Source organism: Anguilla anguilla, chromosome 6 (assembly GCF_013347855.1).
Source record: "Anguilla anguilla isolate fAngAng1 chromosome 6, fAngAng1.pri, whole genome shotgun sequence".
Taxonomy (NCBI): Eukaryota; Metazoa; Chordata; class Actinopteri; order Anguilliformes; family Anguillidae; genus Anguilla; species Anguilla anguilla.
In genome coordinates, this window is record NC_049206.1 from 11422890 (window position 1) to 11448816 (window position 25927).

The following is a 25927-nucleotide window of genomic DNA, read 5'->3' on the forward strand; positions in this document are numbered from 1 at the left end:
CATTTTAATTAATCATGTCCCATAAAAATTCCAATTCCAATTTTGTTGTTTCATTCAGTTTAAGCTAACACGCTTAAGTTCACAGGGTCATTTGACCCTAACTCATTAGCAAAAAAAAAAAAAAAACTGTTGCTTTGCCACGTAAAAAAAATAACATTTTTTTTTTTTTTTTACAACATTCATAACAAAAGCTGACACGTAGACCCAATGCAGTATGATTAATGCTGTTGGCCATGCATTTGGATGGGTCGTTCACTCTGGTAGACGTTTCCCAAATGTTAGAGGCAGAGCCAGGACTCTCCTTGGGGACAGGCTAATGGCTCACTGCAGGCCCCCGATAGCAGCCAAACTCGCAGAGGACGTCCCGCGCACCCTTAGCATGGATACAGTATGGCGCAATACTACGTCAGCGACTGCCCTGAGTTAGCATAGTGATCGCGTAGCATGGACAGTTGTACCCTGTGTCATCCATGGTGCCGTAAACGGACAATGGCACGCAGGGACGGGCTGTTTTTTTTTTGATTGACGTATCCGGGCCGGCTCAATGCGACCCGATTGGCCCTTGGCACGTTTGATCTGGGCGCTGTGGCTTAGCCGAGGGGTAACTGGAGCTGGGGAGCTGACCCTCTGCGAGGAACAACGCGCGTCAGGTTTGCTCCGCTGGGAGGACTCATTAGCATGCCACAGCCGAGCCCGAGCGCACGTTAGAAAGGACCCCTGTTCCATTTTCAGCTCCCCGCCGGCCTCACCTGACCTGCCCGTTGGCCCCTCTGCATTATGGGAAAAAGGCGGAGACTGGGCTGGCACCCTGTGTGCTGAATTTTAAAGCGGAGGCCCGTTTCTTTCAGAGTTTAACAACCTGGGAATGCAGAAAACATTCTAGCAAGATTTTAGTAACGTAACTCGTAACTGTAATGTTATGGGACATCTTAAAATGCGATTCAAGTTTGCAGATGCTCACACCTGGCTTCTCCCGTATGTTTGACTCAGTTTTGTTGTAGAAAAGGAGAAAGACGTGGAGACAGAGGGAAAGACAGGTGGACTGGTGATTATAGAACAGCATTTTTAATGGACACTTATTCAGCTTGTAGTCATTAACACCTCACCAGGGGTTGGTTACAGCCAAATACTGTTCTGTAGCTCCCACATCAAAAGGCTTTTTCCTGAGGAAAGTTTGTCTGAGAACAGGCCTGCCAGCCCTGGTTTCCTGGTGATTTTCAGTTTTTCACTCCGAGTCCACTTTTACAGATGGGGCGAGTTTGGGTTAAAGACTCAAGTGCGGACTGTTGGTATTGGCCGCCTTCAGCACTGCCATTAAAGTCCTCCATCCAGACACGGTGCTGTAAAACATACTTCGCGTTGACCAGCTGGATTCTATGCCAGTGCGATAAAACACATAAGGGAGATTTTTGTAAAGATTGTGGTCCAAATGAATTTTATGGCCGATTCAGCTTGAACACAGCATGGTTTGGCTGTGATTTCTGAGGACTAAATTAGTGAGGATTTGAGTTCAGTTTTAACATTTGTTTTCCCATACATTTGAAAATAAAACCACAAAACAATAACGTTATATTTGTTATTGAAACTGAAAGTATTAAAATGAATTGCCTTTGAACATGAATAAATTGCTTTACTTGGTACAGAATGTACCATGGGCAGAACATTTCAGCGTTCGCCTGACTGCCTGCCCGTATTGTTTTAGGGCCTGCAGTGAAGCCCCTCTGTGTTCGGTAATGAAACTAGTAAGTGAACGCCACTGCTGCTTTTAAACTGAAAGGACGGGCCGAGGCATGTGGTGCCATTTTCTTTTGTGGCACGTACCTGCCAGGTCCCTGAGACAGAACCCGTTATTGCAGCCAGAGATTTGTTTGTCTGGAACTATATTTACACCAAATCAAAAAAAGGCCTTCTTGGGCATTATCGCATATGTGTGCGTGTCAACCGAACACTAAGTGACGAAACCTGACTGACTTTGAGCCTTGGGCCGCGCCGCCTCCTCAGAAGCGCCCGCGGGCTGCTTTAGCGCACGCGTTGCGGACCTCGACGGATGACCGTGGCGCGTTCGCCGCTCTCTCCCCCGCGTTCGGCACGTGTGGCGTTAGCGTGCGGCCGCCTGGAAGGAAGGCAGGAACAAACGCCATGAAGTCACTGTGAATTGAGCGTATGAAGCGGAAGCGGTCGCTGGGCAGCAGGAAGCTGTTTTTTTTTTTTTTTTTTCCCTCAGAGGAAGAAACAGGCCTGAGCCACAGGAAGGAAGCTTGACCCTTTAAGGTTTGTTATGCAGACTACGCTCTACAGAAGTGATATGTTTGAGAGCTTGGGAGTGGCATTCTTTAAGAATTTGTGCACGGACCCTACAGAGAATCAGATGAAGTTGAATTTTCACCTGGACACCCAGTGGGCATTGCTACCTTGTGTTATAAGATGAATTTAATGTTAAAATAATTACTTTGTAATGGTTCTCTTTTACCGCCCACCTTCTAAAATTAAAAGTTCACCTGAGAAACATTGTGGTCGATGCATCATAAACCTTTGTTTCCTGTGTGAAAAGCGAAGGTGATGTGCATCATCAGTCAGTAACCACAGTGCACACAAGCTTTCTACAACTATTTAAAACAGTTTTCTGCAAAGTACCATTTCAATGAAACATTTCAGTTACCATCTTAAAATAATTATGGCTTGTGGTTCACATGCGGTTGAGATATACCCTATGTATCGGTAAACAGGCCTCAGATCAAGAGCCCTCAACTCTAGAGAGGTTGGTTTCTGACTTCCAGAGAAACCCACCCCCCCTCCTCTCACATGAAATTCCCTGTGTTTTCCTGACGCTTCACAGTAGTCGTAAAATGTGGAACACTATCTTTCTTCCTCCTTCTTGTAGTAGTAAAAAAAGATAATGCTAAATAAAGCTCTGCACGACACTGCCTTTTGCTATCTCTCTTTTTTTAATTACCTTTGGGGAGAAAGCCAGAGGAACCGACCGGATTGGCCACAGGTCAGGCAGATGTTTCGCACTACATCGGAGCTGCCTTATGAGGAAACACAAAATACCGACCAAATTGGAAGAGTGCAGGGGTGTTGGGATTTGTCCTCCTTGTGCCCCGCCCCGTTTCTGATTTGAATATTTGATTTGTGGGCTGGGCTGTTGCACGGTTAGAGCAGCTAATCAAACCCAGAGCTCTGTTTGTCATCAGTTGCTTTCATTTAGAGGTGACGTCAGTATTTTTCCGTTTGCGATGACCTGGCCTTATTAAGGCACGATACAGTGGGCAAACAAACAGGAAAACCACAATGGCAGTGCTGTCTGGAATATGTGCGAGGGGCACTGCAGTGTAGAGTAGATTGTTCTGCACGTGTGACTGCTTATCTCTGAAATGAAGCACATGGGTCGAGCTCCATTTAGAGTCAAAGGGGCTGTCTCTCCTTTGTGGAACGGTCCTGACCAAGTCACTCCACCAAAGCCCAAACGGCACGTAATCAAGATCCCTGCCCATGCTTCAGGGTCCCTTCTCGCAGATGTGTTTTTAGTCAATGCCATTCTTGGACCCTTTTTTTAAAAAAAAAACATTTTTTTTAACCTTTTTCAGTTTGTACTGTAGTCTGCTGTTTTTTTTTGTTGCGTGATTACAGTTAATAATAATTTCTCTTTAGGTTATCATGCTGGTGAATTGAAAATCTGTTTAAAAAAACTGTTAGGGCGTATAATCTGTTAAACTGCATTACTGCAACTTTGTATACATGTTGGCGTGCATTGGAGGGAGGAGGGTCTAATTGAGTTGCCTGTCAAAACACACAGGGGTGAGATGTGACCGGGGCTTTGTAGTATTCGACTGTGTTCCCTTTGGTACAGTGTGTTCTGAGTTGCAGACAGACTGGAAGTGTTTTATCATGCAAGCCAGATGGACTTTAAAGGTCTGTAGCCGTGCTGTCTCTGAGATAGAGTCCAGTCCAACCGGTGTGGCGGCCATTTTGAAAATCCCACTAGTATTCCTGGTGACGCACAATAACCCATTATATAAACACTGGAAACTCAACACCACATTGTGCAAGAAGACCATGTGTGAAAATAAGGAGAGCATATTTCTGGAGGCCTATAATAACGCTGAAAACTGAGTGTGAAGGATGTGTTTTGGCAGAGTAACTACAGATTTCGTTTTGGAAGGGCATAGTTCTTCTGTATTTTGCCTCGAGTTACCTTGAGTTTTTCTTTGCACTTCATTCAAATATAACTGGCTCTCTTCATGTTGAGTTAGACACGTTATTGTGATTCTTTATTGGAGATTTTATGTTAATATGTTTCTTATCAGTATTGCGACTTGCAGTGATGTCATTATTAAGTTTTCAGAAATAAAAAGTAGTGGTATGATAAATTGCAGCTGCTTTCCTATTTCAAATGTGCTGCAGTCTGACTGTATTTAACCTATCTTTAACTTTTCTCTTGAAAAGTAACCTTTTTCCCTGAAATTACCACACAAATTTAAATCTCAGTGCTAACTGCTACTCCTAACTTTAAATCTTCAAAATTCAGTTGTAAAGTAAATTAATTGTGAACACTTAACCCTTCCTGTGATATTCCACCCCGACAACACTAATAAGTAAAAGCTGCTTCAAATGAATGACAGTACTATGGCCAACTCAGGTAATAAAGTTAGTAAGGGAACTCAGTTAGCCACTGTACTGTCAATAGCATTTGAAGACATGCTGCTAAACCTCAGTTATAGTTGAAGAGGTCCTGAAGGCCTCCTTTTGCAGCTCTTGCTGAGGGTTCATTACATCAGGAGTTATATGAGCCCCAGATAAACTTCTGTGCATACAGTAAAGCAGAAGTGATTGACAGGTGTACCTAAAGGGGGTGACTAATGGACAACTTGAAGTTGCTTTATGGCATAAATGAGGGATCTGTATTATTATTGTTATTATTGTTATTATTATTATTATTATTATTATTATTATTATTTGTAATGTATTATTGTTTTCCGGTCCCCAGGTATCCAAGGGCTCGGACATCCATTTTGAGCCGGGGAATTTTTCCCTGTCCTCTGAGTTGGTGAGGCAGACTCTTCCCCATGACAACGAGCATCTCCTGACCTGGGCCCAAAATGAGTACAGGGCTGTCACCTCCTTCTCTGAGCTCAAGGTCGCCCAAAACATCTACATCAAAGTGGGAGAAGGTATTTTGAGTGGAGAGCGGCCAGTTGAATAATGAATGTAATGACAAATCCTGACTATGATTTATAGTGTAGTTTGTAGAGATGGTGATTGAGACAGAAAGAATGAGAGAGAGAGAGAGAGAGAAAGAAAGAGAGAGAGAGAGTGTGAGAGAGAGCGATGGCTTATTTTCAAAGGAAATAGTTACTGAGATTAATCCCCCTGCCTTTCTCTATGAAGTATGGATAATACCCTTGTCCGTATCTGGGAATCCACATCGTTTGGATTACTGTCAATTCTGTTGAATGCATAAATGGGTTGATCAAACAGGAGCTGTACCCAAATAGCATGGAGAGCTGAGAGTGGATATACGCTGAAATGGGTGAGCTAAAGCAGACATGGAGCTCTCAAACCGAGGCTCCTGAGAGAGGCACACAGAGAACAGAGGCCATCTGACTGTCGATAAGCTAAGGAGATTTCCACAGGGCCAGCTGGCATTGGTCCATCGGCGTGTTCAGTTGGGGGGAACGGGTTACAATTCACCCAAAAACTCATTAGTCGATATTAAAAACGGCATGAATAATTCAGCGATTTGTTACATGGACTGAGTGGGACCTCTTAATATGTGAAATTCAGGAGCCAAAATCCAACAGGCTTTTTTATTTGATAGTTTGATAGCAAGGGGGAAACAAGGCGTTTGGAATCTGATTAATTGGGTAATGGATTTAATGAGGGTTTATCTGTGTAATTACACTTGGGTCATTTACAAGAGAGGAAAAAAATTGTTAACGAGCAACGTCTTGTTAACGTGAGAATTGCTAATGAGTACTGTCTTATCATAGCCAGGAAATGTCTAGCAGGACTCGTTCCAACCTTAAAGTTCCTGCTATACATGGCACGTCAGCTCTCAATGTGAGACCAGAAGCTCCTGGGAGAATGCTCTATCTGACTGGTAAAAGGCAGATTCTTACTCTGCAAAAGTACCTAGAGAAGGTGGGGTTGAGAGAGTGCTGATTAATACGAATAGTGTGTAATTTCTAAACATGGCAAATAATGGGGTCATGTAAGATAATAACCTGATCTGCCTCGTCTATGTATGTCATATTCGCCTGTCCAACGATCTTTCAAATTTAAGAAAACTGTATAAACAACTGCCCGACATGGCCTCAGTTCAAGGTTTTTGAACAAAAAGCATATCTGGCTTTGATTTTCCTTGTACCCTTAGAGAACCTTCTAGTAAAAAGAAGACTGCACACTCACTTTCATTTATTTTGCCAAATAAAACCAGTGCCCTGTGCCTGTGTTTGGATTCAGTCAAACCCTGATATAGTGCCAAAGCATTGTTGCATTTTGTTAAATAAATTAAGGAGCACTGTTTCTGTTTCAGACCTGTCCTGTGAAACCCCTCCTCTCTTTCAGACCCCGTGTTTTCGGACACCTGCAAGATTGACAAGAACTTCCTGTCCCTAAACTACCTGGCGAGCTACGAGCATCCTCAGCCATCGCGGGGCTGCGTTCTTTCAGGCCCCGCCCCGGACCGTGAGGTCCACATCATCGAGCTGCAGGCGCCCAACTCCAGCAGGTGAGGCCCAAGCGAAGACCCCCCAACCCCCCCCCCCCCCCCCCCCCGCTCCCCCCCCCCCCGAACGTCAGCTGCAGTCCTGAGGAGGCCCTAAGCATGTGAGGGAATGTGCTGGTGGTTCTCTGTAGAAACGCAACCCAGGGAATGTCTGTAATTATACGCATAATTGTGTGTATAATTACAATCTTCCATAATTATAATCTTCTTCATTGTGTTTGTTATCCTATAAGTCATTTTCCCTTGCAGTCAAACCTGCACTTTAGCCATTTGTAGTTGGAAGCTTCACATTTGTAGTTTATATATATATATATATATATATATATATATATATATATATATATATATGTATGTATATATTATCGAAAGTTAGCACATTGATCATGAGAACAGTTCTTGGGATTTTTAGCTCTGAAATTCCAGTGCTCTTTGGCAGTCTAGTCCTGCACAGTCTCATTATATTTTACGACACTTCATAAATAATTGGAGATATTTCTTTTATATAATTTAAAGCATGAAAAACAACTATGCTGGCCAAGTTGTAATTACAGCTGACTATCTGACCTTTGTGTGGACGCACCACCTTCCAGTCACACAGTTCATTTTAAGCACGTTTCTGGATTTATTTGCTAGATAAAATGGTTTGTGTGTAAGTGTGTGTGTGTGTGTGTGTGTGTGTGCACGTGCACATGCGTGTGTTTGCGTTGTGTGTGTGGTTCTTAGTCTTCATTTGAATTCATTTTCAATTACACAGATGTTTTATAGTCTTTTGGGGTTCTCTTGGCTGTCGTCCCAAAGCTAAATGCCCAACCATGTGTGACCAGGCCTGGACAAAGTGTGAAAAATTTCCGTATCAGATTGTTTGAGAAGCCTTTGGGATCACACTAGGTTACAATAATATTCAGTAAGTGAGCGTGTAGGAAACTCTGTCTTAAAGCACTGGTAATGGCCTCTCTCTCCCAGAGCACATTGCACCTCAGTAATTGCTTAAGGACCGCACATAAAATGTGTCCCAAACTCCCCTGCACAAACGAGAAGGTCTGAAGGCACCGTGTTGCGTGAAAATCCCTCCGCCTGTTCCGTAGCAGTAAATCTGCTCCGCACGTGTCCTCTTTTTCTGGGAGTGTGTGGGGCTTTTTAATCAGTTGGCCAGACAGAGGAGACATGATAATATGGAGGTCTTGATAAATTCACAACCCTTGGCTTTTGGAATGTGTTTTTTTAAGCACCTCTCACTCTTTCTCTGTCTTTCTTTCCCTCCCCCTCCCTCCTCTCTATCTGTGTCTCTATCACAGCGCCTTCCAGGTTGATGTGATCGTGGATATTGGCCCGCTGGACGGGAACGGGCCCCTGCGGCGGGACCTGGTGCTCCTGCTTAAGTGTGGAAAATCTGTTAACTGGGTGATCGAAGCCCACGGTGTCACTGGCAAGCTGGAGATTCTGGTATGCACTGGCTTTCGTATTCTGGTCACACTGTGGATGGGGGCAGGGTGTGTGTTTCGTATAGAAACTCTGGCACCATTTTGGCCTGCTTTTATTCATATTACTCCTGCAAATAGCAAACCATCAATTTGCGGAGACAGCCGCACGCAAATCCCACCTTCCCATTCGTTGCGGTGTCTGCTTCCCTGGAACGCGTCCAGGAGACGGGTGCTGTCACATTATATAACACTGAGCTGTCGCTGCCCTAAAATATTTTGTCACCGGCGACGAGTGAAACCGAATCTTGTCTCTGGCTGCTGTTTGGAAACACCGGCTGGCGGTATGAAGTTTCCACGGGTCTGACCTGTTTCTTCGCCACATCGAATTCGAACGGGGCTGGGCAGAAGGGGGGCAGGGCGAGCCAAGACCTTCTTGCAAGCCAACGGCATCAGATTATTATTCTTGTGCGCTCGGTCTAGCTCGTTCATCACCCGTCAAAACATGAGTAACGAGGACTGCTGGCTCCAAACACACTCTTTCTGGCCTTTCAGACAGTGAGCTAAAGCGGTGTGTGCTGTTAGTGACTCTGAGATATCATAAAACGTACTTTTTGCTGACATTTCTGCTCTTTTTACTCAGATGAAACCATTTTTTATTTTACAAAAATAGCTCGTTTTTAAAAAAGGAGTAAAAATGTAATTTTTAGTAAAAAAATGTTAATTACATCACTAAACTTTTGTGCCAACCTTGCACACATGTATTATTAAATGCCCTATTGTGGATAGTAAAAAAGTACGTCAGCAATAATTTGAGTCACAAACAAAGTGACTCATTTCCATTGGAAGTTCCGATGATCAATGCATTTTGAATATGAATATATCATTTTGATTTATCATGAATTTCTGATGCAGAAGTTTTTGTCATATATATGAGAAAACAACTTCTGTTTACTACAAATAACTGAAGCTATGAAACTAGACACAAGCAGTATTTTTATGCCAAGCCAGTTACCATGTGGGTAAGGTTATCTACGATATTCTTGCTGATTTTGGCTGTGATATTCGTTATCTAATATATGATATCACTTGGGCTGGGTTAAGATTTAGCTTGTGAGAAGGGCTGGGTTGTGACAAAGAGTCTCAGGCTCGGTGGGATCCGTGCCAGACTTGACGCTGCAGTTCTGTCGGAGAGCGCTGTTTGTGCAGCTGCCCCCGTCGACGCGCTAAATCTTTCCGGCTGACGGCGCGCTCTCCTGGGAGGGAGCGATGTGTGGCGGGTTGGCGATTGGAAACACATGTCCCGACACCCGAGAACGCGCGCGCTCGATGCATGGAGCGGCTCAGACCTGCGGCGCTGCGAGAACTCGACCTGCCGCGCTGACGCCTCGCTTGGAAACTGCGGCTCACAGCTGCAACGCACCTGACCTAGCAACTGCCGCTCACACCCGCTAACTCTCACCTCTCCTAGCAACTGCAGCTCACACCCGCTAACTCTCACCTCTCCTAGCAACTGCAGCTCACACCCGCTAACTCTCACCTCGCCTAGAAACTTCAGCTCACACAAGCAACTCACACCTCGACTAGAAACTGCAGCGCACACCTGCGACTCATAAATGCAGCACCGAGATCTCAACTCACACCTGTAGCACTGAGCGATTTTTACTGCTGTAGATTGCTGTGCAGTTCTGTGCATTTTTTCGCAAATGTATGCCTGTCAAGCCCATTTTTTTAGTTTATGTGTATTGTACGTGTCTGTGCATGTATGCATGTGACTGTGTGCATGTATGTGGGTCCTTGTGTGCAGTCTTACGCGTGCGGTACACGTGTCTGTTATCTGTCCTGCGCGTCAGTCCACACGGGAGAATATTACGTGCGTGTGTGTGACATGATGGCCTCGTAAAGCCAAAGACTTGCTACTGTCGGAATACGGGCCGCAGCGCCGGCTGTGCGGATCCGTGGGAAATGGCTGTGGGAAGGGATTACCGTCCGTCCACAGTAACAGCCGAGCGAGTGGGGAACAAATGCGGAATTCAGGAGAAATCGGACACATTCGTGGCCCGCCATTGATCAGGAAGACTGCGCTCGAAAACTGACACCTTGAGTCACGGGTCACCATGGAGACCCTAAGACAATAAAACACATCTCAGTCTCAACAGAACACGGAGAGAATGAGAAAGAGGATATTTGCAAGTGTATTTAATGTGGGTGTCACTGTGGTATGTAGCGAGCAGTTTTAGCGTTCCAATTTGTGGTTGGCGAAATTAGAACGAGGTAGAATTCGCTGATCTCTGGTGAACGTTTCCCAGCTCTGTGAAACGAGGGGGCTTTTTTTAAGCCACACTTGTGACGTTAGTGCTGCAGACAGCAAATACAATGCAGGAAGTGATGCTGCCTGTGTGGTGGAGTTATGTTTGTTTGTCACAGCTTGAGGACTTCGCTTTTTTTTTGTTTTTGTGTTCAGTTACAGTAAAAACTACTCATTTATAAGTTAACCAGTAACCGATAAAAACCACTTAATATAATACATCCGGTGGCACTATTTTTTATATGCACTGTCCCCAGATGACTTTTTGTCACACCTAATTTTCTGATCAGTATTAGGTTACTGGCAGGTGTATCTAACATCAACAATTAAGGAATGTTAAAACAAAATAAATTTAGACAATATGCATATTTACTTCTTAAGTTCCTTAGGTGTCAGCTTTAGCCATCATTGCGTGTTGTTTAGTGATCTGTGAAATGTGATTCAATGTGATTCACTCATTATATTTTTGGTTTGACTACAATATGGACTGGAGGCCATGGGCTGCTGGGAGTGACCTCTACTGTATCTTTCCCTGTCACTCAGACCTCTGACAGCGTGGGTCTGGGTTCTGACACGGAGAGGATGATGCAGATGACCAAGTCTCCCAAGCAGCACCTCCCTTCTGGGTCCCAGGCCATGATCAAGTGGGCCGAGGAGCACGGCTACAGCCCGGTCACCTCCTTCACCCACACGGCTGTGGCCAACCACTTCAACCTCCGGCTGAGGGAGCCAGGTAGGCTATTCGCCTTGTCATCTGTCAATCATCACCATGTGTCCAACTGTGCTTAGCAGTGCCATTGTACTATAGCTTCTGTTTTTTTTTTTTGGTAATTCTTCATATATTTCTTCGTATTGTTTTTTTCTGAGCTATGATGGTATGTATACTTCTTTGAAGTTCAATGAGCCAAAGGTCTTCCAGTAAGAATGGAAGTTTAATGTTGCCTTTTTGCTTCCAGATGTGTTGGAAGATGGTCTGGAGAAAGTTTCCCCTCCAAAGCCGGCCATCCCGCCTGAGTTTAACCCCCACCCAGGCCCCGGGGGCTCTGGAAGCCACTCGATGCTGCCCTTCCCTTTCCCCTACTTTCCCCTGCCCGGCTCGGTGGAGGAGCAGCCCGAGGAGCTGGAGGAGCAGCAGGGCAGCCTGGATGTCGGCCTGAGTGTTAAGTGTGAGGAGAACAGGATGGTGGTGACCTTGGACAAGGAGAGTCTGCAGGTCAGTGATGGGCTCTCAGGTCACAGTCAGCTATTCCTAATGTCCAGTAACAGCTGTAAGGGTCCAGTAAACCAATCACTACACTTTTCAGGGAAGAACCCATTGTCGGTGTCTCTTTCTAGACATTTTCACAGCCTGCACAAATTTCTGTCTCATTCACCTGTTTGCTAGTTACAGACCATCTAGTAAAGACATTCTCAGTGCATCGCAGGGTTCTTGTACCCAGACTAACCCAAAATATCACCTGCAGTGTGCAGTGGGTATCTGCCAGCCTGACATGTTCCACCCCTTTTGCAGGTGAGCGGATATCAAGAAGCTGAGCTCACCCTCCAGGATCCTTCATGTAAGGCCAGACTCAATGCCACTCACTACATACTGGAAACCCCATTGAATGGCTGCAAGACCACCAAGTACCAGTTCCCTTCCAGCCCCACGGTCACCTACATAAACTCGGTGAGCAAGCATCCAGCAGAACTGGAAAACTGAAAACTGAGCCGTCTCCATGGGACAGTTCTATGGACACCTGGTTCAGACCAAACAGTGCCAGCAAAAACTCATGCTGCATGCTTACTGGCTGAAATCATTGTTGACTAATCCTGCTTAAGGGTGAAGCAAATTTGTCCAAGTCCCATCCTTGCTGACCTCTTGTTGTAACCATTTGGGATGCAAGTCATAATTAACAAGGGTGGCTGATAACCAAAGTAAATTAATTTTAATCAACAAGCTATGATTCTGATGTTGTGATTCTTAACAGGGCCCCTGGTAATCTGTAACACAGAGCACTGAACCACAGAGAAAACTCATTCTGAAATTCAGGAGTCTTCACTCATCTGATGCTGCAGTACGATGTGTTGCAATGGCAGCTCGACTCAGGCGGTTCTCTACCCCGGGGCAAGCAGGGCAAGGCACAAATCACGAGAACTCGAGTCGAGCAAATGAAAAGCTCTGTGAATGGCTCTGAATTTTTGAAGTCAAAATCACTGTAGGCTCCTGTGTATGAATTCTGTCTGGCCTGTCTCTGAATAAATTGTCTGTCAGTCTGTGAGTGGGGCATTCACAAACAGGTCCACCTCACTCTGTCTCATATGAGGCGTGAGCAGCCTGAAACCTTCCGGGACGTTTGCGAAACCAGAGGCGTTTGCTGTGGAAAAGCAGGGTGAAAGCCAACTTCATTAGTCTTAGTTGGATTGACTTATTATTCGGAGTGGCCTGGTAACCTTTCCTGTGATTGGTAGGTCCTGATTAACCGATCGGATCCAGAAGATGGAAGTGGCTTGCCTGTGGATGATGAGGACGTGCAGTCTGGAGACAATGGCTTCCCTGTTGATGAGGAGAGGGGGGCATTCCTTGAACACATAGAACCAAAGCTTGCTCACATCATGGTAGGTCCCCATCACCTGTCTCTCTTTATTTAGGAGTAACTGAGTGTGGCTAGTGAGGATTAAATCAATATGTACTTTTGGTGCAGAACTGTTAACTTGGAAACTCAAACACAGTGCCCTGGACATATATTCTCTGCAGTATTGAAATTAAACAATGGTGTGACTTTAGCACATAATGTTTTTAATGTATACTTGCATGAATTAGTAGGTGTATGGTAGTGTTACTATCCTCAGTAAACTGGCGGGGTAATATTTATATGCAAATCTATGGTATATTCACTTCTCTTGTTGGTGAGTCTGGTAAATGAAAGCAGGCCAGAGTGAACAAATTGTGTCCAGATGCCAGAATAGAGGATCCTCTGGCTCCTCTCTCTCACTAAGGCTTCAGCTTTCCAAGCTGCTCCGTAACGTCTGCCTCCTCTGCTGCTCTCCACCTGATGCCGGGACAGCTGCCATTCTTTCCATTCACAATTCTGTCCAAAGTCTCTTTCTCTTTTTTTCTCTAGTCGTCTCTCTCCCGCTCACCACTGTTTAACTCACTTATATGAAGTCCTCTTCACTTATTTATTTCTCTCTGTAGCAGACTTGTTATTTAAAAATGTGAACATCATGCTCTGGGGAATGAAGCCAAAAAAGTGTGTATTATACAAAATCTGTTTAAGTTGAGGTGAAAATGATTGTAAACCAAATACAAAGTGCGCGTGGGTTTTCAGGTGATCTTCAGACTTTATAAATTTGCATCACTTATTAATATCAGAATCCTATTGGATTACAACACGTGTGAAACAGACTTTGAGAAGCAAATGCACACGGACATTCATATATAGAGTACACACACACACACACACACACACACAGATGCAGAGTGAACATGGTTATAATGCTGCTGGAGTCAGGTGTCTGTGGTGTGTTAACTGTCTGCTGTCCCCTCCAGTTTAACTGCACGTACAGGAAGCTGCAGGATCTCCCGGTCATCTTCTCTGGGGTCGCACCCAGAAAGCACACAAAACCCTGGGACAACGACATGGAGTTCAACATGGAGCTGTACGACTCTGACCTCTTCCTTCAGCCTGCAACCCACAGCTTCTTCAAGGTCTCAGAAAACAAGTCAGTCTTTGTGGAGGTAAAACCCTGAGTTGCATACGCATTATAATAGTTTATATTAACTCATACGGAAACATCTGTGGTAAATTTCCCTTCAGATGTTAATTCCTTTTCATTACCACGCCTTATTGGTGGATGTTTGAATGGGAAGTACCTTCCTTTTATAGAGTCAGTTTTATTGACAGGCTGGACACTTGGCGGTAGGAAAATAAGGCAGGGATTGTGTATGCTATACACATGTGTGTGTTTGTGTCTGCCTGTGATTTTCATGCCATAATGAGCAGGTCACATTGTGCAGAAAAACATTTATTCAGGTTGGCATCTCCGCCGCTGGCTTTCATCTGTGAGCGTGATGTGCTCGGGGTCAGGGGCTGTTTGGTCTGGTTCTGACTGCAGGGCTCTAAAGCCAACATCCCAGCGGCCCCTCCTTAACCCTCTCCTCCACGGAATGTCGTCCGCAGTTCTCAGGGAACGCCGAGGGCCCGGGCAAGGGGGAGGGGCGGCTTTCGGTCTGCAACGTTCTAGGAGGCAGCGGGCAAAAATTCTTCGAGGCAGTCGAAAATACATTAGGCAAAGCGAATGGAAAAGGTCCCGCAGGAGGTCTCTGGGCTTGTGATTGATGGCCGGGCCTGCAGACGACAGTAACACTAACGGTGCAGACGCTGAGACGAGCGCGGCCACAAAGGGAAGATTGTGCGTTCTCCTGTTCGGCTGGCCCCGGGCCCCACCTGCTCGCCCTGGTACTGTTTTCAGAGCACTCCGGAGTAGCCGGGGCCCCGCGGTGCGCGGAGGCGGCACCCCAGATTTATAGAGGCTTCCCCTTTCATGTGCCGTCGATGGTGCGTCTCGGCGGGATTTATTTCCTGCTGCTGGGATGTCAGAAGAGATAGAGACGCGGCGCTGTGGAGGACTTAAATAGCCGGCTCTGTTGACTCCCGACTTCAGCCAGATGAGCGCGCGTCTTAGCGGCCCTGGCAGTGCAGCGCCGCGGTTTCGCAAACACGTGTGTAGCTTGTGCTTTTCAGAAAAATGAAAAGATTGATTATGTGCTGGGAAATGTCTTGCGAATTGCAAAAAGGAAAGATCCTTTTAAAGTGATTTAAAGGGCCAAAGTTTCACATTGATGTCAGTGACGGCTTTGGTTTTGATTTTTTCCCCTCGCAAAATCAATTGGTCAGCTTGTATTTGCTGATTGCATTATATAAAGCGGTTTATTTGCTTGCCAAATTCCTGTATCTCTTACCCATGATGACTTATTTACAGTGGCAAAAGTTCATGGGATTAATTAAAGAAAATATTGTGTTTAAGTATGTTTGGAAGCCAAACTTGTGTTTTAATTATTAACTAAATATATTTTAAAAACAGCCGAGGATTATCCTGACAATGTTCTTGCTGTTTTTTTAAAGGAGAGTGGGACAGTGTGCTCTCCTTTCAAGTTGCTTTATTATTCAAACAGGGTAGGAGGAGATAGAAAAAAGAACACAGCTGAGAAAGTGTCATGGTGGGGTGTGGGGGAATAGCACGTGGTCAAAAGTCAACTGCTTGTCCTTTTCAATGTGAACTATAAAGATTTATCGTTTTTTCTCCAATCCCAAACTCACAGTCCATTCTCACCCATCCAATGAAAAAGGTCCACTGAATGTTGGTGTGAAAGTGATATGGTGTTTTCAGGATTATTTTCAGTAGTTGCATCAGTGTTTTATTTTGGCCAGGCCAGTAAATAAATAAAATGCTTGTTTTCATGTGTTTCAGGTCACTGCAAGCAATGCTGATATGGAAGTCGGGTTCATGATTCAGTCGTGCTTCATCACACCCAGTGCCGACTCCGACTCCTCTGACTACACCCTCATCGAGAACGTCTGCCCTACGGACGACTCGGTGTCCTTCTACTCCCAGGAGCTCCCGGTCTCCCCCGGCAACGCTGGCAGGAAGAGGTTCCGTTTCACTTTCAGGTCAAAGTTCAACATGTCCCTGCTCTACCTGCACTGCCAGATGTCCCCGTGTTCCGGAAGCCTCCCGAACGGACAGGGACTGCCTGAGGTGAGTGAGGACTTAGCCCTTTCACGCTAGCGGCCCGCCGGCTAGGCCTCGTGCCCTCCACGTGCCTGCTGTATACCGCCCTGGCAGTGAACAGGAAGCATCCGTCTCTTAAGGTTTCCTAAGCTAGAGCCAAACAGTACCCCACTGCTGCCATTGTTTTTCCTCTCGCTTCTCTGATAAAGTCGTAGCGCGTGTTGGCCCTTTCGCAAACAAAACATTTTACAATGAGCTTCAGTTTGACTGAATTTAAGGCTGAGTTCTGGGGTGGCCCAAGGGAAAGCTTTTAACCTTGTCCTGGATCCTTTTTAATATATAGAAACGTGTAGTGTTTTTAAATGCCCTATACATTCCTAAAGTGAATAAATCATTGTTCACAAAGCATAAAAGATGTTAAAAAAAGATGTATGAATGGCTTGTACATTTTGCATTGTCTTATAGCATACATGCCTTGGAAAATCAAGACAAATATGTTTCAACATTTTTCAACATTATTTTTCTATTAATGGTCCTAGAACATCCTCTAAAAGTGGTTCAGTATTGCAGCAATTACAACAGTCATTGAAAATGTTATTTAATCTTAAAAAGGTCTATAAAGTGTCATGAAATATGACAAAACTTATTTAGCAGGGAAACCTACTTAAATGATTGGTTGAGGTCGATACCAGCGATGGCGCTCATCCGGATATGTGCGTGTCTTTGCAGTGTGTGCCGCCGAAGCAGGCCTGCGACTCTCTCAGCGTGGACGTGATCATTGCCATGACGCGGTTCACCAAGACCACCACCAAACAGCTGTTCGGCATACCTGAGGCCCCGCTCCCCGAGCCGCAAGGTACGTGCCTACCGAGTTTGAGTGTGGTATGAACGTCCGCTGAGGTTGTGGTTGTTTCCAGTTCCGTTCCTGCCTCAGTAAACTGTTCAGGAAGGCTTAGTCTCTGCATTGTGCTGCATTGGTCACATGTGTCATCGGACCACAGGAGGCACACATGACAGTCACATTTTACTAATTATGATCTCATCGGAGATCGGGTGATTTCATGAGACTGTAACTGGAATTAAACCGTTAGAATTCTTGCTGATGGCTTTCAAGTGGCATCCCGTCGGTGCAGATAAACGGTCTGGGATTGCCAGCTGATCATGGGCCTCTCGTTTTTCATCTTTAATTTTTTCAAAAATGTAAAAACTGATTTCGCAAGCAACGAAGCACGGAAAATATTAATAGGAACACAGTATTTATGGCCTCAGTGCTTGGGTTGCTGTCTTTGGTTACTGTGGTGAAAAATGACTTTTCCGCAGAATTTAGGATGATATAAGGTGAAAAGGAAAGCAAGTGAAAAGTTCGATATGTATGCAAACTGCCCCTGTAGTTATCTGTTCATTTCAAAATGGGAAACACGAAGTTCTTGCGTGACTTCATTTTACTGAGCGGTTGTCTGCTGTGGGTAGGGAGCTGGCACATGCCACTGCCTTCTCTGTGGGTTGGTTTTCCTGTGTTAAAAGCAAGCAAATCCAGACTCATCTCATAAAAGGGGTTTGAGCTCATTATATGTTTATTTTATGAAAGCCATCTGATGTGTCTAGGTGGCCAAAAAAACAGGCCTTCATGCGCTCGTGGTCTCTCAGCGGACTGGACTCTGAAGTCCAGGTTGACCTCCAACGCATAGAGGGAACTTCTAGTGATCTTCAGACGCATGCTGCCAGTGGAGTTTATTACCCCTCAATGTCTGTAAATTTCCTTTTTCGGCATGTAAGTTTAAGCTGAAAGGAAATCCAACCTGACTTATTTGTTTCCCCCTCCTCTTCCAGTAACTGAAAGTGTGCAAACGATAGAAGGTATTCCATGAAATCGTGCAGACACTGTGGCTCGGTTGGGAAATAGGCGATAAGATCTGGAGGGAAAAATGAGAAAATACGGAGAAAGTGCTTTTTCACAACTGGCTAAGAACTCTGCCAAACTTTCAGGGCCATACTTCATACCTCATTCTGTATTCTCCCCATGACATGCACGTATTGGACAGGCTTTCCTTATTTACCGTTCACCCTGGCACAGTTCAGAACGTTGATTTTTAATGGCCCCGACTGGTACAGGTGTTGCGTATAAAGAAATGCAAAATCAGTGATTAAGCCTTAGTTTAAAAAAAAAAAAAAAAAGATAAATGCAACTATTGGTGTTGGGGCTGGGTTAAAATTTTATAATGTTGACAGGAGCATACGTAGGGCAGAACAGCACAGTGACCCAGGGAGAAGCCAGACCCCATTGCTTTACTGTCTACTCAGGGCGGGTTCTTTCTCTCCCACGAGGGTCTATATTTAACATTTGTCCTTAATTTTGATTTAGAAGTAAATGCCAGCTTTATGCATTTTCTTCAATAACTCAGTTTCTTGAGTTAGGGTTAGTCATTGAATAACTTGCCAAACAAAAAAAGAAATAAAGGTTTGCATTTAATCATCAAAGTTAAGGACACATTTCAATTGAATCTACCATGGTCTGTCCAGGAGTTTCTGAGGAAACACAGATTATAATCCACCTAAAAGTTTAAATTCGGCCACATTAAAATGCAGGCACCCAAACTTATATAAGCAAAAAACTGACATATGAAGTACTTTACCAAAAAGAAAGTATGAGTTTTCAGGAGAGCTCCCTCAGTTCAGTCTTGTCAGCACATTTGGAATCTTAGAACAGCTTGCGGGGGGGAGGGGGGGTCTTCTCAGTTTCTAAATTTTGGGTTTGTCTCACATCTTTTGTTCTTTGTAAGAGTATTCCCATCCTCGATAATTTAGTTGGCTTCAAGTCAAATACAGTGTCTCGCTGCTTGCTGTAGTTCTCCCCCTGGCCTGGGAAAACCACATGTAGCCTGTGGTTTTCAGGGCCCAGCCCTGGTCCCTGCACACCATGCGGAGGAGATAAGAGGGAGGCCGTGTTCCAGCCCTCTCCCCGTGTGAGGGTCTGTCATCGTTCAACGCTAGGAATGAACATCCCAAGGTGGTGCTTCCAAGAATAGCCGCCATTGTCAAAGAAGGGCCTTTCTGCTGGGGGGGGCCTAGCTCTCAGGCTCCTTGTGACAAACAGGCCTTTGTATTGACACAGATTCAGTGCCTTCACTTTTTAAAGAAAACCGCACTGCTAGATGAAATGCTTTGTTCGCTTTAGATGCAGTTCAAGATTCAAACGAGTTTTTTTTTTTCTTGGCCTTTATCTCAGAACTCGTTATATCAAATATAGTGTGTATTGTAGAGGAAGATTGCCAAAAATTTCGGTTTATCCAGAGGCATTTGTATATGATATTACAAAAGTAGATTGCATTTTTATGCATTCATTTATACAGCTTGATATTTGAAGTGATTCAGGTTAAGCATCTTTCTCAAGGGTACAACAGCAGCATCCTTGCTAGGGTTCGAACCCTCAACCTTTGAGCTAAAAGTGCAGTTTCTTAACCGTTACATTAAACCACCACCCCATATGAGCCCATGCCAGGCTCATATTCAGAGAAAGCTGCCTGCGATGTTATTCAGGCATGACAACCTTTCACCGACTCCCAATCTGAAGTTATTAAGCCTTCTGTCGGGCCTCACTAATTAAATTGCTCCACACAGATGTGAGATTACCCTAAAAAGAACTGCAATGGTTGGAAAGGACGTGGCTATCCCTGTTGGGTGAAAACCAAAGAGCGGGATTACATGCTGTCTGAAGTTAACTGAAAGTTTCTTTGTTTCAGCTACCCCCAGCAAGTTTGTTCCCCACGTTGCCGCAGAAAAGGATGAAAAATGTAAGTCCGCCTTTTTGAAGGCAGAAGAATCACACTAATTTAGCTTTACATTGGTGACTAGTGCAACTGTTGCTAGCGCTGGCACAGAGAACGCACACAAAATAACAGAGATGCTTATTTGAATCATGTGGTAAAGTTGTACACTGTCTTTTTTTTGCAGGCATAGTGTACGTCCTGGACACTCCCACTGTGGTTGGGATTGCTTTTGCAGCCTTTGTGATTGGAGCACTCTTAACGGGAGCTTTGTGGTTCATATACTCACACACAGGTAAGAATGCCCTTGTTTATTTCACTCTCTAGCATTGGGGACAAAATCGGTGTATGTCCCTTGTAGTTTTGTCAGACCGTCTCTAAATAGTCAGCCAACTATATCTGCAAAAAGTCTTTCCTAAAGCCCACATTAACATAGACGAGTGAGCACAGAACATTTGTTGTAAAGATTAAAAACCCGAAAAAGCAATTTGTTTACGGCTAAATTGATATTTTAGTATATCCTGTTTGTCCTTCTTTGCTGGGTGAAACATTTATGGGATGAGGGAATGTTCAGCCGTATTGTCGGCACAATGGCCCGAGTCTGGAATTCCCCTTCATGTCCGGTACTGCACGCTCTCCCCTGTGGTTTCGGCTGTTTCCAGGCCAATCAGAAGCCCTGCCCTCCCTGCACAGGAAGAGGCACAATCCATCCCCTGGATGCCAACACCTTCCTCACAAAGGGACTTTGACCTGGATTCAGTCCATGCTTGTCCTTAACCTTGGTTAACAAAAGAATGTTTCCCCTGTTGATTGAATCCAGACTTTAATCTCAGAACTAGCTAACTATGAGGAAGTGTGAAGAGATTGGGAGAGTTTGATGGACAAAAGCCACCATCCCTGGGGTTGGCTGTGAGTGTCACACATGCCCTTGGTCTTTATTCTGTCCAATCCCACTGAATAGCTGAACTGGTCACCACCACATGACCAATCCCTGTTGCTCTGTTGGTTCTTTCTAGAAATCAGACCTGGAGAGTTCCAGATCACTGCAAATTGTTCATGGTTCATTGGTTAAGTCAATATGGTTTAAAAGTAGATTAATACTTTGCCTTCTTGCCGTGTGGCCTAGAGTAGCACTGTTCTCTGAGACTTTCCATGGATATCAGGTATATTTCAGCCTGCTGTTTATGCTGGAAGCTCTTTTCTCTCGTTTTAGTCTGGTTTCCTAGGAAGGCACCAAGACAGGTGCAGAAACATTACCATGTAATTTGATTATATTATTTGTCAAGGATATTTAAAAGAAAAAAGCTGTCCATCCAAGTTTGAGAGCAGTGGGACTGAAAGGGAGCATGCCTGTGGAAGGACTTGGCCATATTCCAACTGACCTAGTGTGATCTGACACAATTTATGGTATTTTGTAATGGCAACTTTTAAACTTTTGCACTTTACACTGTAATTATTAGAACACGGATCTGTGCAAAGCACAATTTTCTACAGTCAGAATTCAGTGAGCTGGTTCAGTTGTTTCCAGTATTTGATCCTGTGGGAGAGAATTACATTTGTCAAATACAAGAGGAGAGGAAGAAAGCATAGCTTCCAGAGGCCATAGAGGTGATGTACTTGAGGGACTTTGTTTTTTCTTTCCTCCATGTTCAGAGCCCCGCCCAGACTCTTAATGCAGTGGGAAACTGATGGATTTTGTGACAACACAGTGTCCCAAAATTGATATTTAGTAGTATTCTAGGACTTGTGAGTCCTTGTTTTGAAGATGCTCATAATAAATGTTTTGAATCCCACCCAAAAATATTCACAAAATTGAAAAATATACTTTTAAAAATAACCCCCCCCCCCTCCCCCATCTCTTGAGGCACACCAAAGCGAGTGGACCCACTGTAGTACAGTGCATCCTGGCACATGCAGCCAAACCTCATATGGATTTATCCTAGCTCCTCCACCCCCTGAGAGTTCAAACAACCACTGACAGACCGTGGAGGAGGGGTTTATGGTGAACCTCTCAGCATCACCATGTAGAGATGTGCTTTAAATTTAAACCTTAACATACAAGCATTAACATTGGGAGGCATTATGGGGAATGTGAGCTTTTTAATGTGAGCCAATAAGTGTCAGAATCCTGGTAATTGTTAGGGGATGTGCATTTAGGTTAGTTTGATATTCAACTCTCAGCTGTCCTGCTGTTACAGTTCTTTGTATAGCTTGTTTTTGTGTTTCCTAATATAGGCAGAAAGATTCTTGCTTCAGGCAGTGAATTCGCTGCAGACGGCCTCTGCAAGATGGTAAATGGCAAGATGTGTGGCATTTCTACTTTAAAACATGAAAATAATTATAAATTTAAATTAGTGCTTTTTCCACCCCCCGTTCACCCCCCGTTTCAGTGGAATGGTCTACCAATGGTCACGTAGGAGGAATATAAAATAACAGTAGAATAAACCATTTTGGCAGCTGAAAAACCACAGGATGATTTCTCATTTAAATTGCCATGGGCCTTTGAAAGTGTAGAAAACTGAAATAGGCGTTTAAAAAGTGAACCGTGGACACATGTCGCAACCTCATGATCAGAGAAGGGGGTTAAATTTGGTAACTTTCCCAAGAGTGCCAAAACAAACAATCATTTCATTTGTTGTTCTGTCTTTATGAGCGGTCTGTGGTTGAGAGCTGTGGCTGCTTTTTAAACAGCCTGGTTTAATTCTCAAATGACTTGGAGACGCCAATCACTGATTTACTTCGTAATATGAAGGGAAATCTCAGGAAAACATATATTTTTAATATCCGAGCGATGTATTGGCAGGTTTGGGTACTGGAAAGAACAAGAGAACACTAGTCTCCTGTGGGTTTGCATTTTATGACATGTTTAAAACAGCATGTTTCTATAAATGCCGCACATGGGTCTTTCAATATAAGTCACAACAGGGACTGAGTGGGATTTCTCCCCCAGAGGACTGAAGGGAAGGGCTTCTACAAACAATGAACTGCTGAGTGAGGGTGGTCACCCCAGTGTCATCGCTGGGAGGCACACAGTATAAGAAAATGGTCATTGGTCAATGGTACTCAACTGTGTTATGTTAATTTTCACGACAGTAACTACAGATAAATGCTCTCTCATGTGAATACCGTAAATGCAAAAACAAAACATTACCCCACGATCAGTAACTAACTCGAGCAAACACAAAGAAGAAATGGCATTTGCATGGCAAATGTCTTGCTCGTGGATACAAGAGCAATACCCCGGCTAGGATTCAAAACTTCATCCAGCTGGCTACCAGGCGTGTACCTGGCGCGCCACACTACCACCCCAGCTTACTGGCACTGCGAATGTGGTCAGAAAGGGGAAGGTAACCAATGGGACTGCAGACCAGACAGCGGTCTACCTGAAAAGCATCCCTGGGCAGGAGAGAGCAGGGCTATGAGGAGATTTTCTGTTTTTAGCTGAAGCTCTTGGCAGCCTTGCTTTGGCAGAGCTGAGCTAGAGGGGCCTGGAAGAGGGAATCGGTGGCTGCAGATCCTCTACCCAAACCAATAGGAAAAGGAAGAGGGGGAGGGGGGGAGTCATTACTGATCATAAAGGGCTGCATCGCACATGGGCAGAATCCTTCACTGCCCTCAGACGACCGTGCAGGAAGGGAGGCTGCTCAAAAACAACCAGCGGATGGAGAGAGATTTTATACCAAAAATACGCCATGCCAAGCACATAAAACAAACAAGTACCACAATTTCCCCCACGCCAGCCCAGCATTCCAAACAAATACGCATTAAAAATAAAAATAAAAAAATTCTCAAAATGCTGTCGTTATGCCGCGCACCCCAGGGCAAAGAGGAATGCACGTTGGAAATGGCGTGTGATAAACAGGCGGGCTCAGCCAGCGGACCGGCCTGCCCGATGTTTACTCTGCTGTATTTGCTTAAGTTGTGGAAACTTGATATGGAGAATGGCGGGGGAGAGGAGCGGGTAAAGAAGCCCTAGATCTTTCCGTTGGTGTTGCTCTCTCTCTGCTGGAGGGGATATTTCCTAAGGACACGGTCAGCAGGCTGAAACTGCTCTGCTTAAAGTGATGACCCCACGGCCACAGTGTTTATTATCCTCCGCCCATGGCCTGTGGCGAGGCTCTTCCGTTAGCCAGGGGTTGTCACCTTCTTTCAAAACCAAAATGATGAGGGATTCACTGCTCCAGCAGAGAAATGTGGCTCCAGACTGCAATCACATTTCTCTGCTGGAAGAGTGAGTCAGGAAATAGGAAATAAGTCAGTTTACTCAGGAAATGCACTGGTGTCTGTACCAAGATATACGATAGTAAACAATGAATCCATAAGTTCTTGGTTTTGATTTGTTTACGATTTGGTTATGGTTGGTTTACAATTAGTTTATAGTTTACTGTTGTCATTTAGAGTACACTCAAATCATTAAAAAATTATGCATCATATTCATCATCTGCCAAACTGAATGTTTCTGAGTGTTCTTTGAACTAGGCTTTGACATGTTCATAGGGGGCCAAGAATGGGCCGAGGGGCACCCCTAAGGCAGAGTGGACTGTGAACCTGTCTGGCCGTTAATGATCAGTTGTTTCTCTTTCTCAAGCAGGTGAGTCGGCAGGGCGGCAGCAGGTCCAGAAGTGTCCGCCGGCCTCCGAGAACAGCAGCGTAGCGCACAGCATCGGCAGCACACAGAGCACGCCCTGTTCTAGCAGCAGCACCGCCTAGTCCACCTGCGGGGGGGCCACCCGAAGGGCGCCACCCACAGCCTGGGAGGACAGCAAGGCCCCTCCAGGTCACATAGACTGTTTGCTGATGTCCACTTTCCCAGGATGAAAGGGATTATTTTGGGTTGCTTTTGCCAATGGAGAATAATGTGGTTCTTTCTTGGTCTTTTTTTTTTGGGGGGGGGGGCTTTGGTCGGGGTTTTTTTTGGGGAGGGGGGGCTTTGGTTGGGTTAGCAAGCAAAGAAAAACTTACCAACAGTTGTCAGTGGCCTTTCCTTTCCATAGAAAAATGTGCAACACAACTACTACAGATTTCTTATCCAGATGCTGCTTGAAACATAACAAGGAGACATCCTTAATTTTTACCTTACATGGTAAAAACCTGTAGATCTTTACAGTATGTGGATTCCAACCAATGAACAAATTGGATGGTGATGTAAACCAAATTGGATATTTGGATAAGCTTGTTAATGTTTTATTTTGTTTTTGTACATATTGTAAATACTCGGAAGTGTTATGGAAAGTATAATTTTAAAAGCTAAGTCTTATCTGGGGGTTCTAATTATGTACAAAGTATAAGAATATATGAAATTGGTTAAAATGGCAACCAGCCACAATTTAGGTCGGCAAGATATATTATAATTTATAATGTTAATATTAATCCATCTGCAAACTCAGTTTGTGGACAGTAAATATGGAAAACATTCCTCAGCACAATATCAAAGGATTGGGCTTTACATGTAAAATCAAAAAAAAAAAAGAAAAAGAAATCTGTTGTTACCACAAAATAATGTTACCTTCTTGGGTCTAATGCCACTGTCTGCCACAACCCCTAACATTTGCAATAAGTACCAATTTGTTTTCTGGCTACAAACACTTCTGCCCTTATTCCCAATATATTATCATCCAGTTTTATAATGAATAGTTTTATAATGGATGATCAGTATTTACATTGTTGTTCACTTTTAACTGACTGTTCCTGGAAGTACAAAGTCACCAATTTAATACCATAGTTCAAAAATTTCTTGTTTAAATGTTTAAAAAATTCTGAGCATAAAGGGAACCAAAGAATGTTTTAAAAATGCAAAAAAGGGAAAATGGAGGGTATGTTCGTGTTAATCACACAATGTGTATATATGTATGGAATAGTAAAAAAATGTGTAGTCTACTTGTACCAGATCATAAAACTAAATGTGTAACAATTTTTCATTCTGCAGACCTTAATCATAGAATGTATTTTTATCTGAACGCTTTAAAGTGATTGTGAAACATGTAAAAATATCTTCAAA

General features: G+C 44.3%; 1 protein-coding gene across 2 annotated transcripts in view; it reads left to right on the plus strand.

Annotated features, from left to right (window-relative positions):
* The window catches only part of LOC118229786 (transforming growth factor beta receptor type 3-like), a 70824-nt gene extending 46002 nt beyond the window's left edge, over positions 1–24822 (plus strand). Inside the window, exons 5-17 of one of the 2 annotated variants that reach the window (XM_035422135.1) lie at positions 4988–5171; positions 6568–6730; positions 8023–8170; positions 10997–11186; positions 11410–11666; positions 11964–12119; positions 12902–13048; positions 13983–14171; positions 15905–16192; positions 16895–17021; positions 19906–19956; positions 20117–20224; positions 24521–24822. In XM_035422135.1, coding sequence (XP_035278026.1) covers positions 4988–5171; positions 6568–6730; positions 8023–8170; positions 10997–11186; positions 11410–11666; positions 11964–12119; positions 12902–13048; positions 13983–14171; positions 15905–16192; positions 16895–17021; positions 19906–19956; positions 20117–20224; positions 24521–24639 — 2127 coding nt within the window. In that variant the 3' untranslated portion in view covers positions 24640–24822. Of the gene's footprint in view, positions 1–4987; positions 5172–6567; positions 6731–8022; positions 8171–10996; positions 11187–11409; positions 11667–11963; positions 12120–12901; positions 13049–13982; positions 14172–15904; positions 16193–16894; positions 17022–19905; positions 19957–20116; positions 20225–24517 lie in introns of both variants that reach the window. The other variant, XM_035422134.1, reaches the window with a different exon arrangement.
* The last annotated feature ends 1105 nt before the right edge of the window (positions 24823–25927 follow it).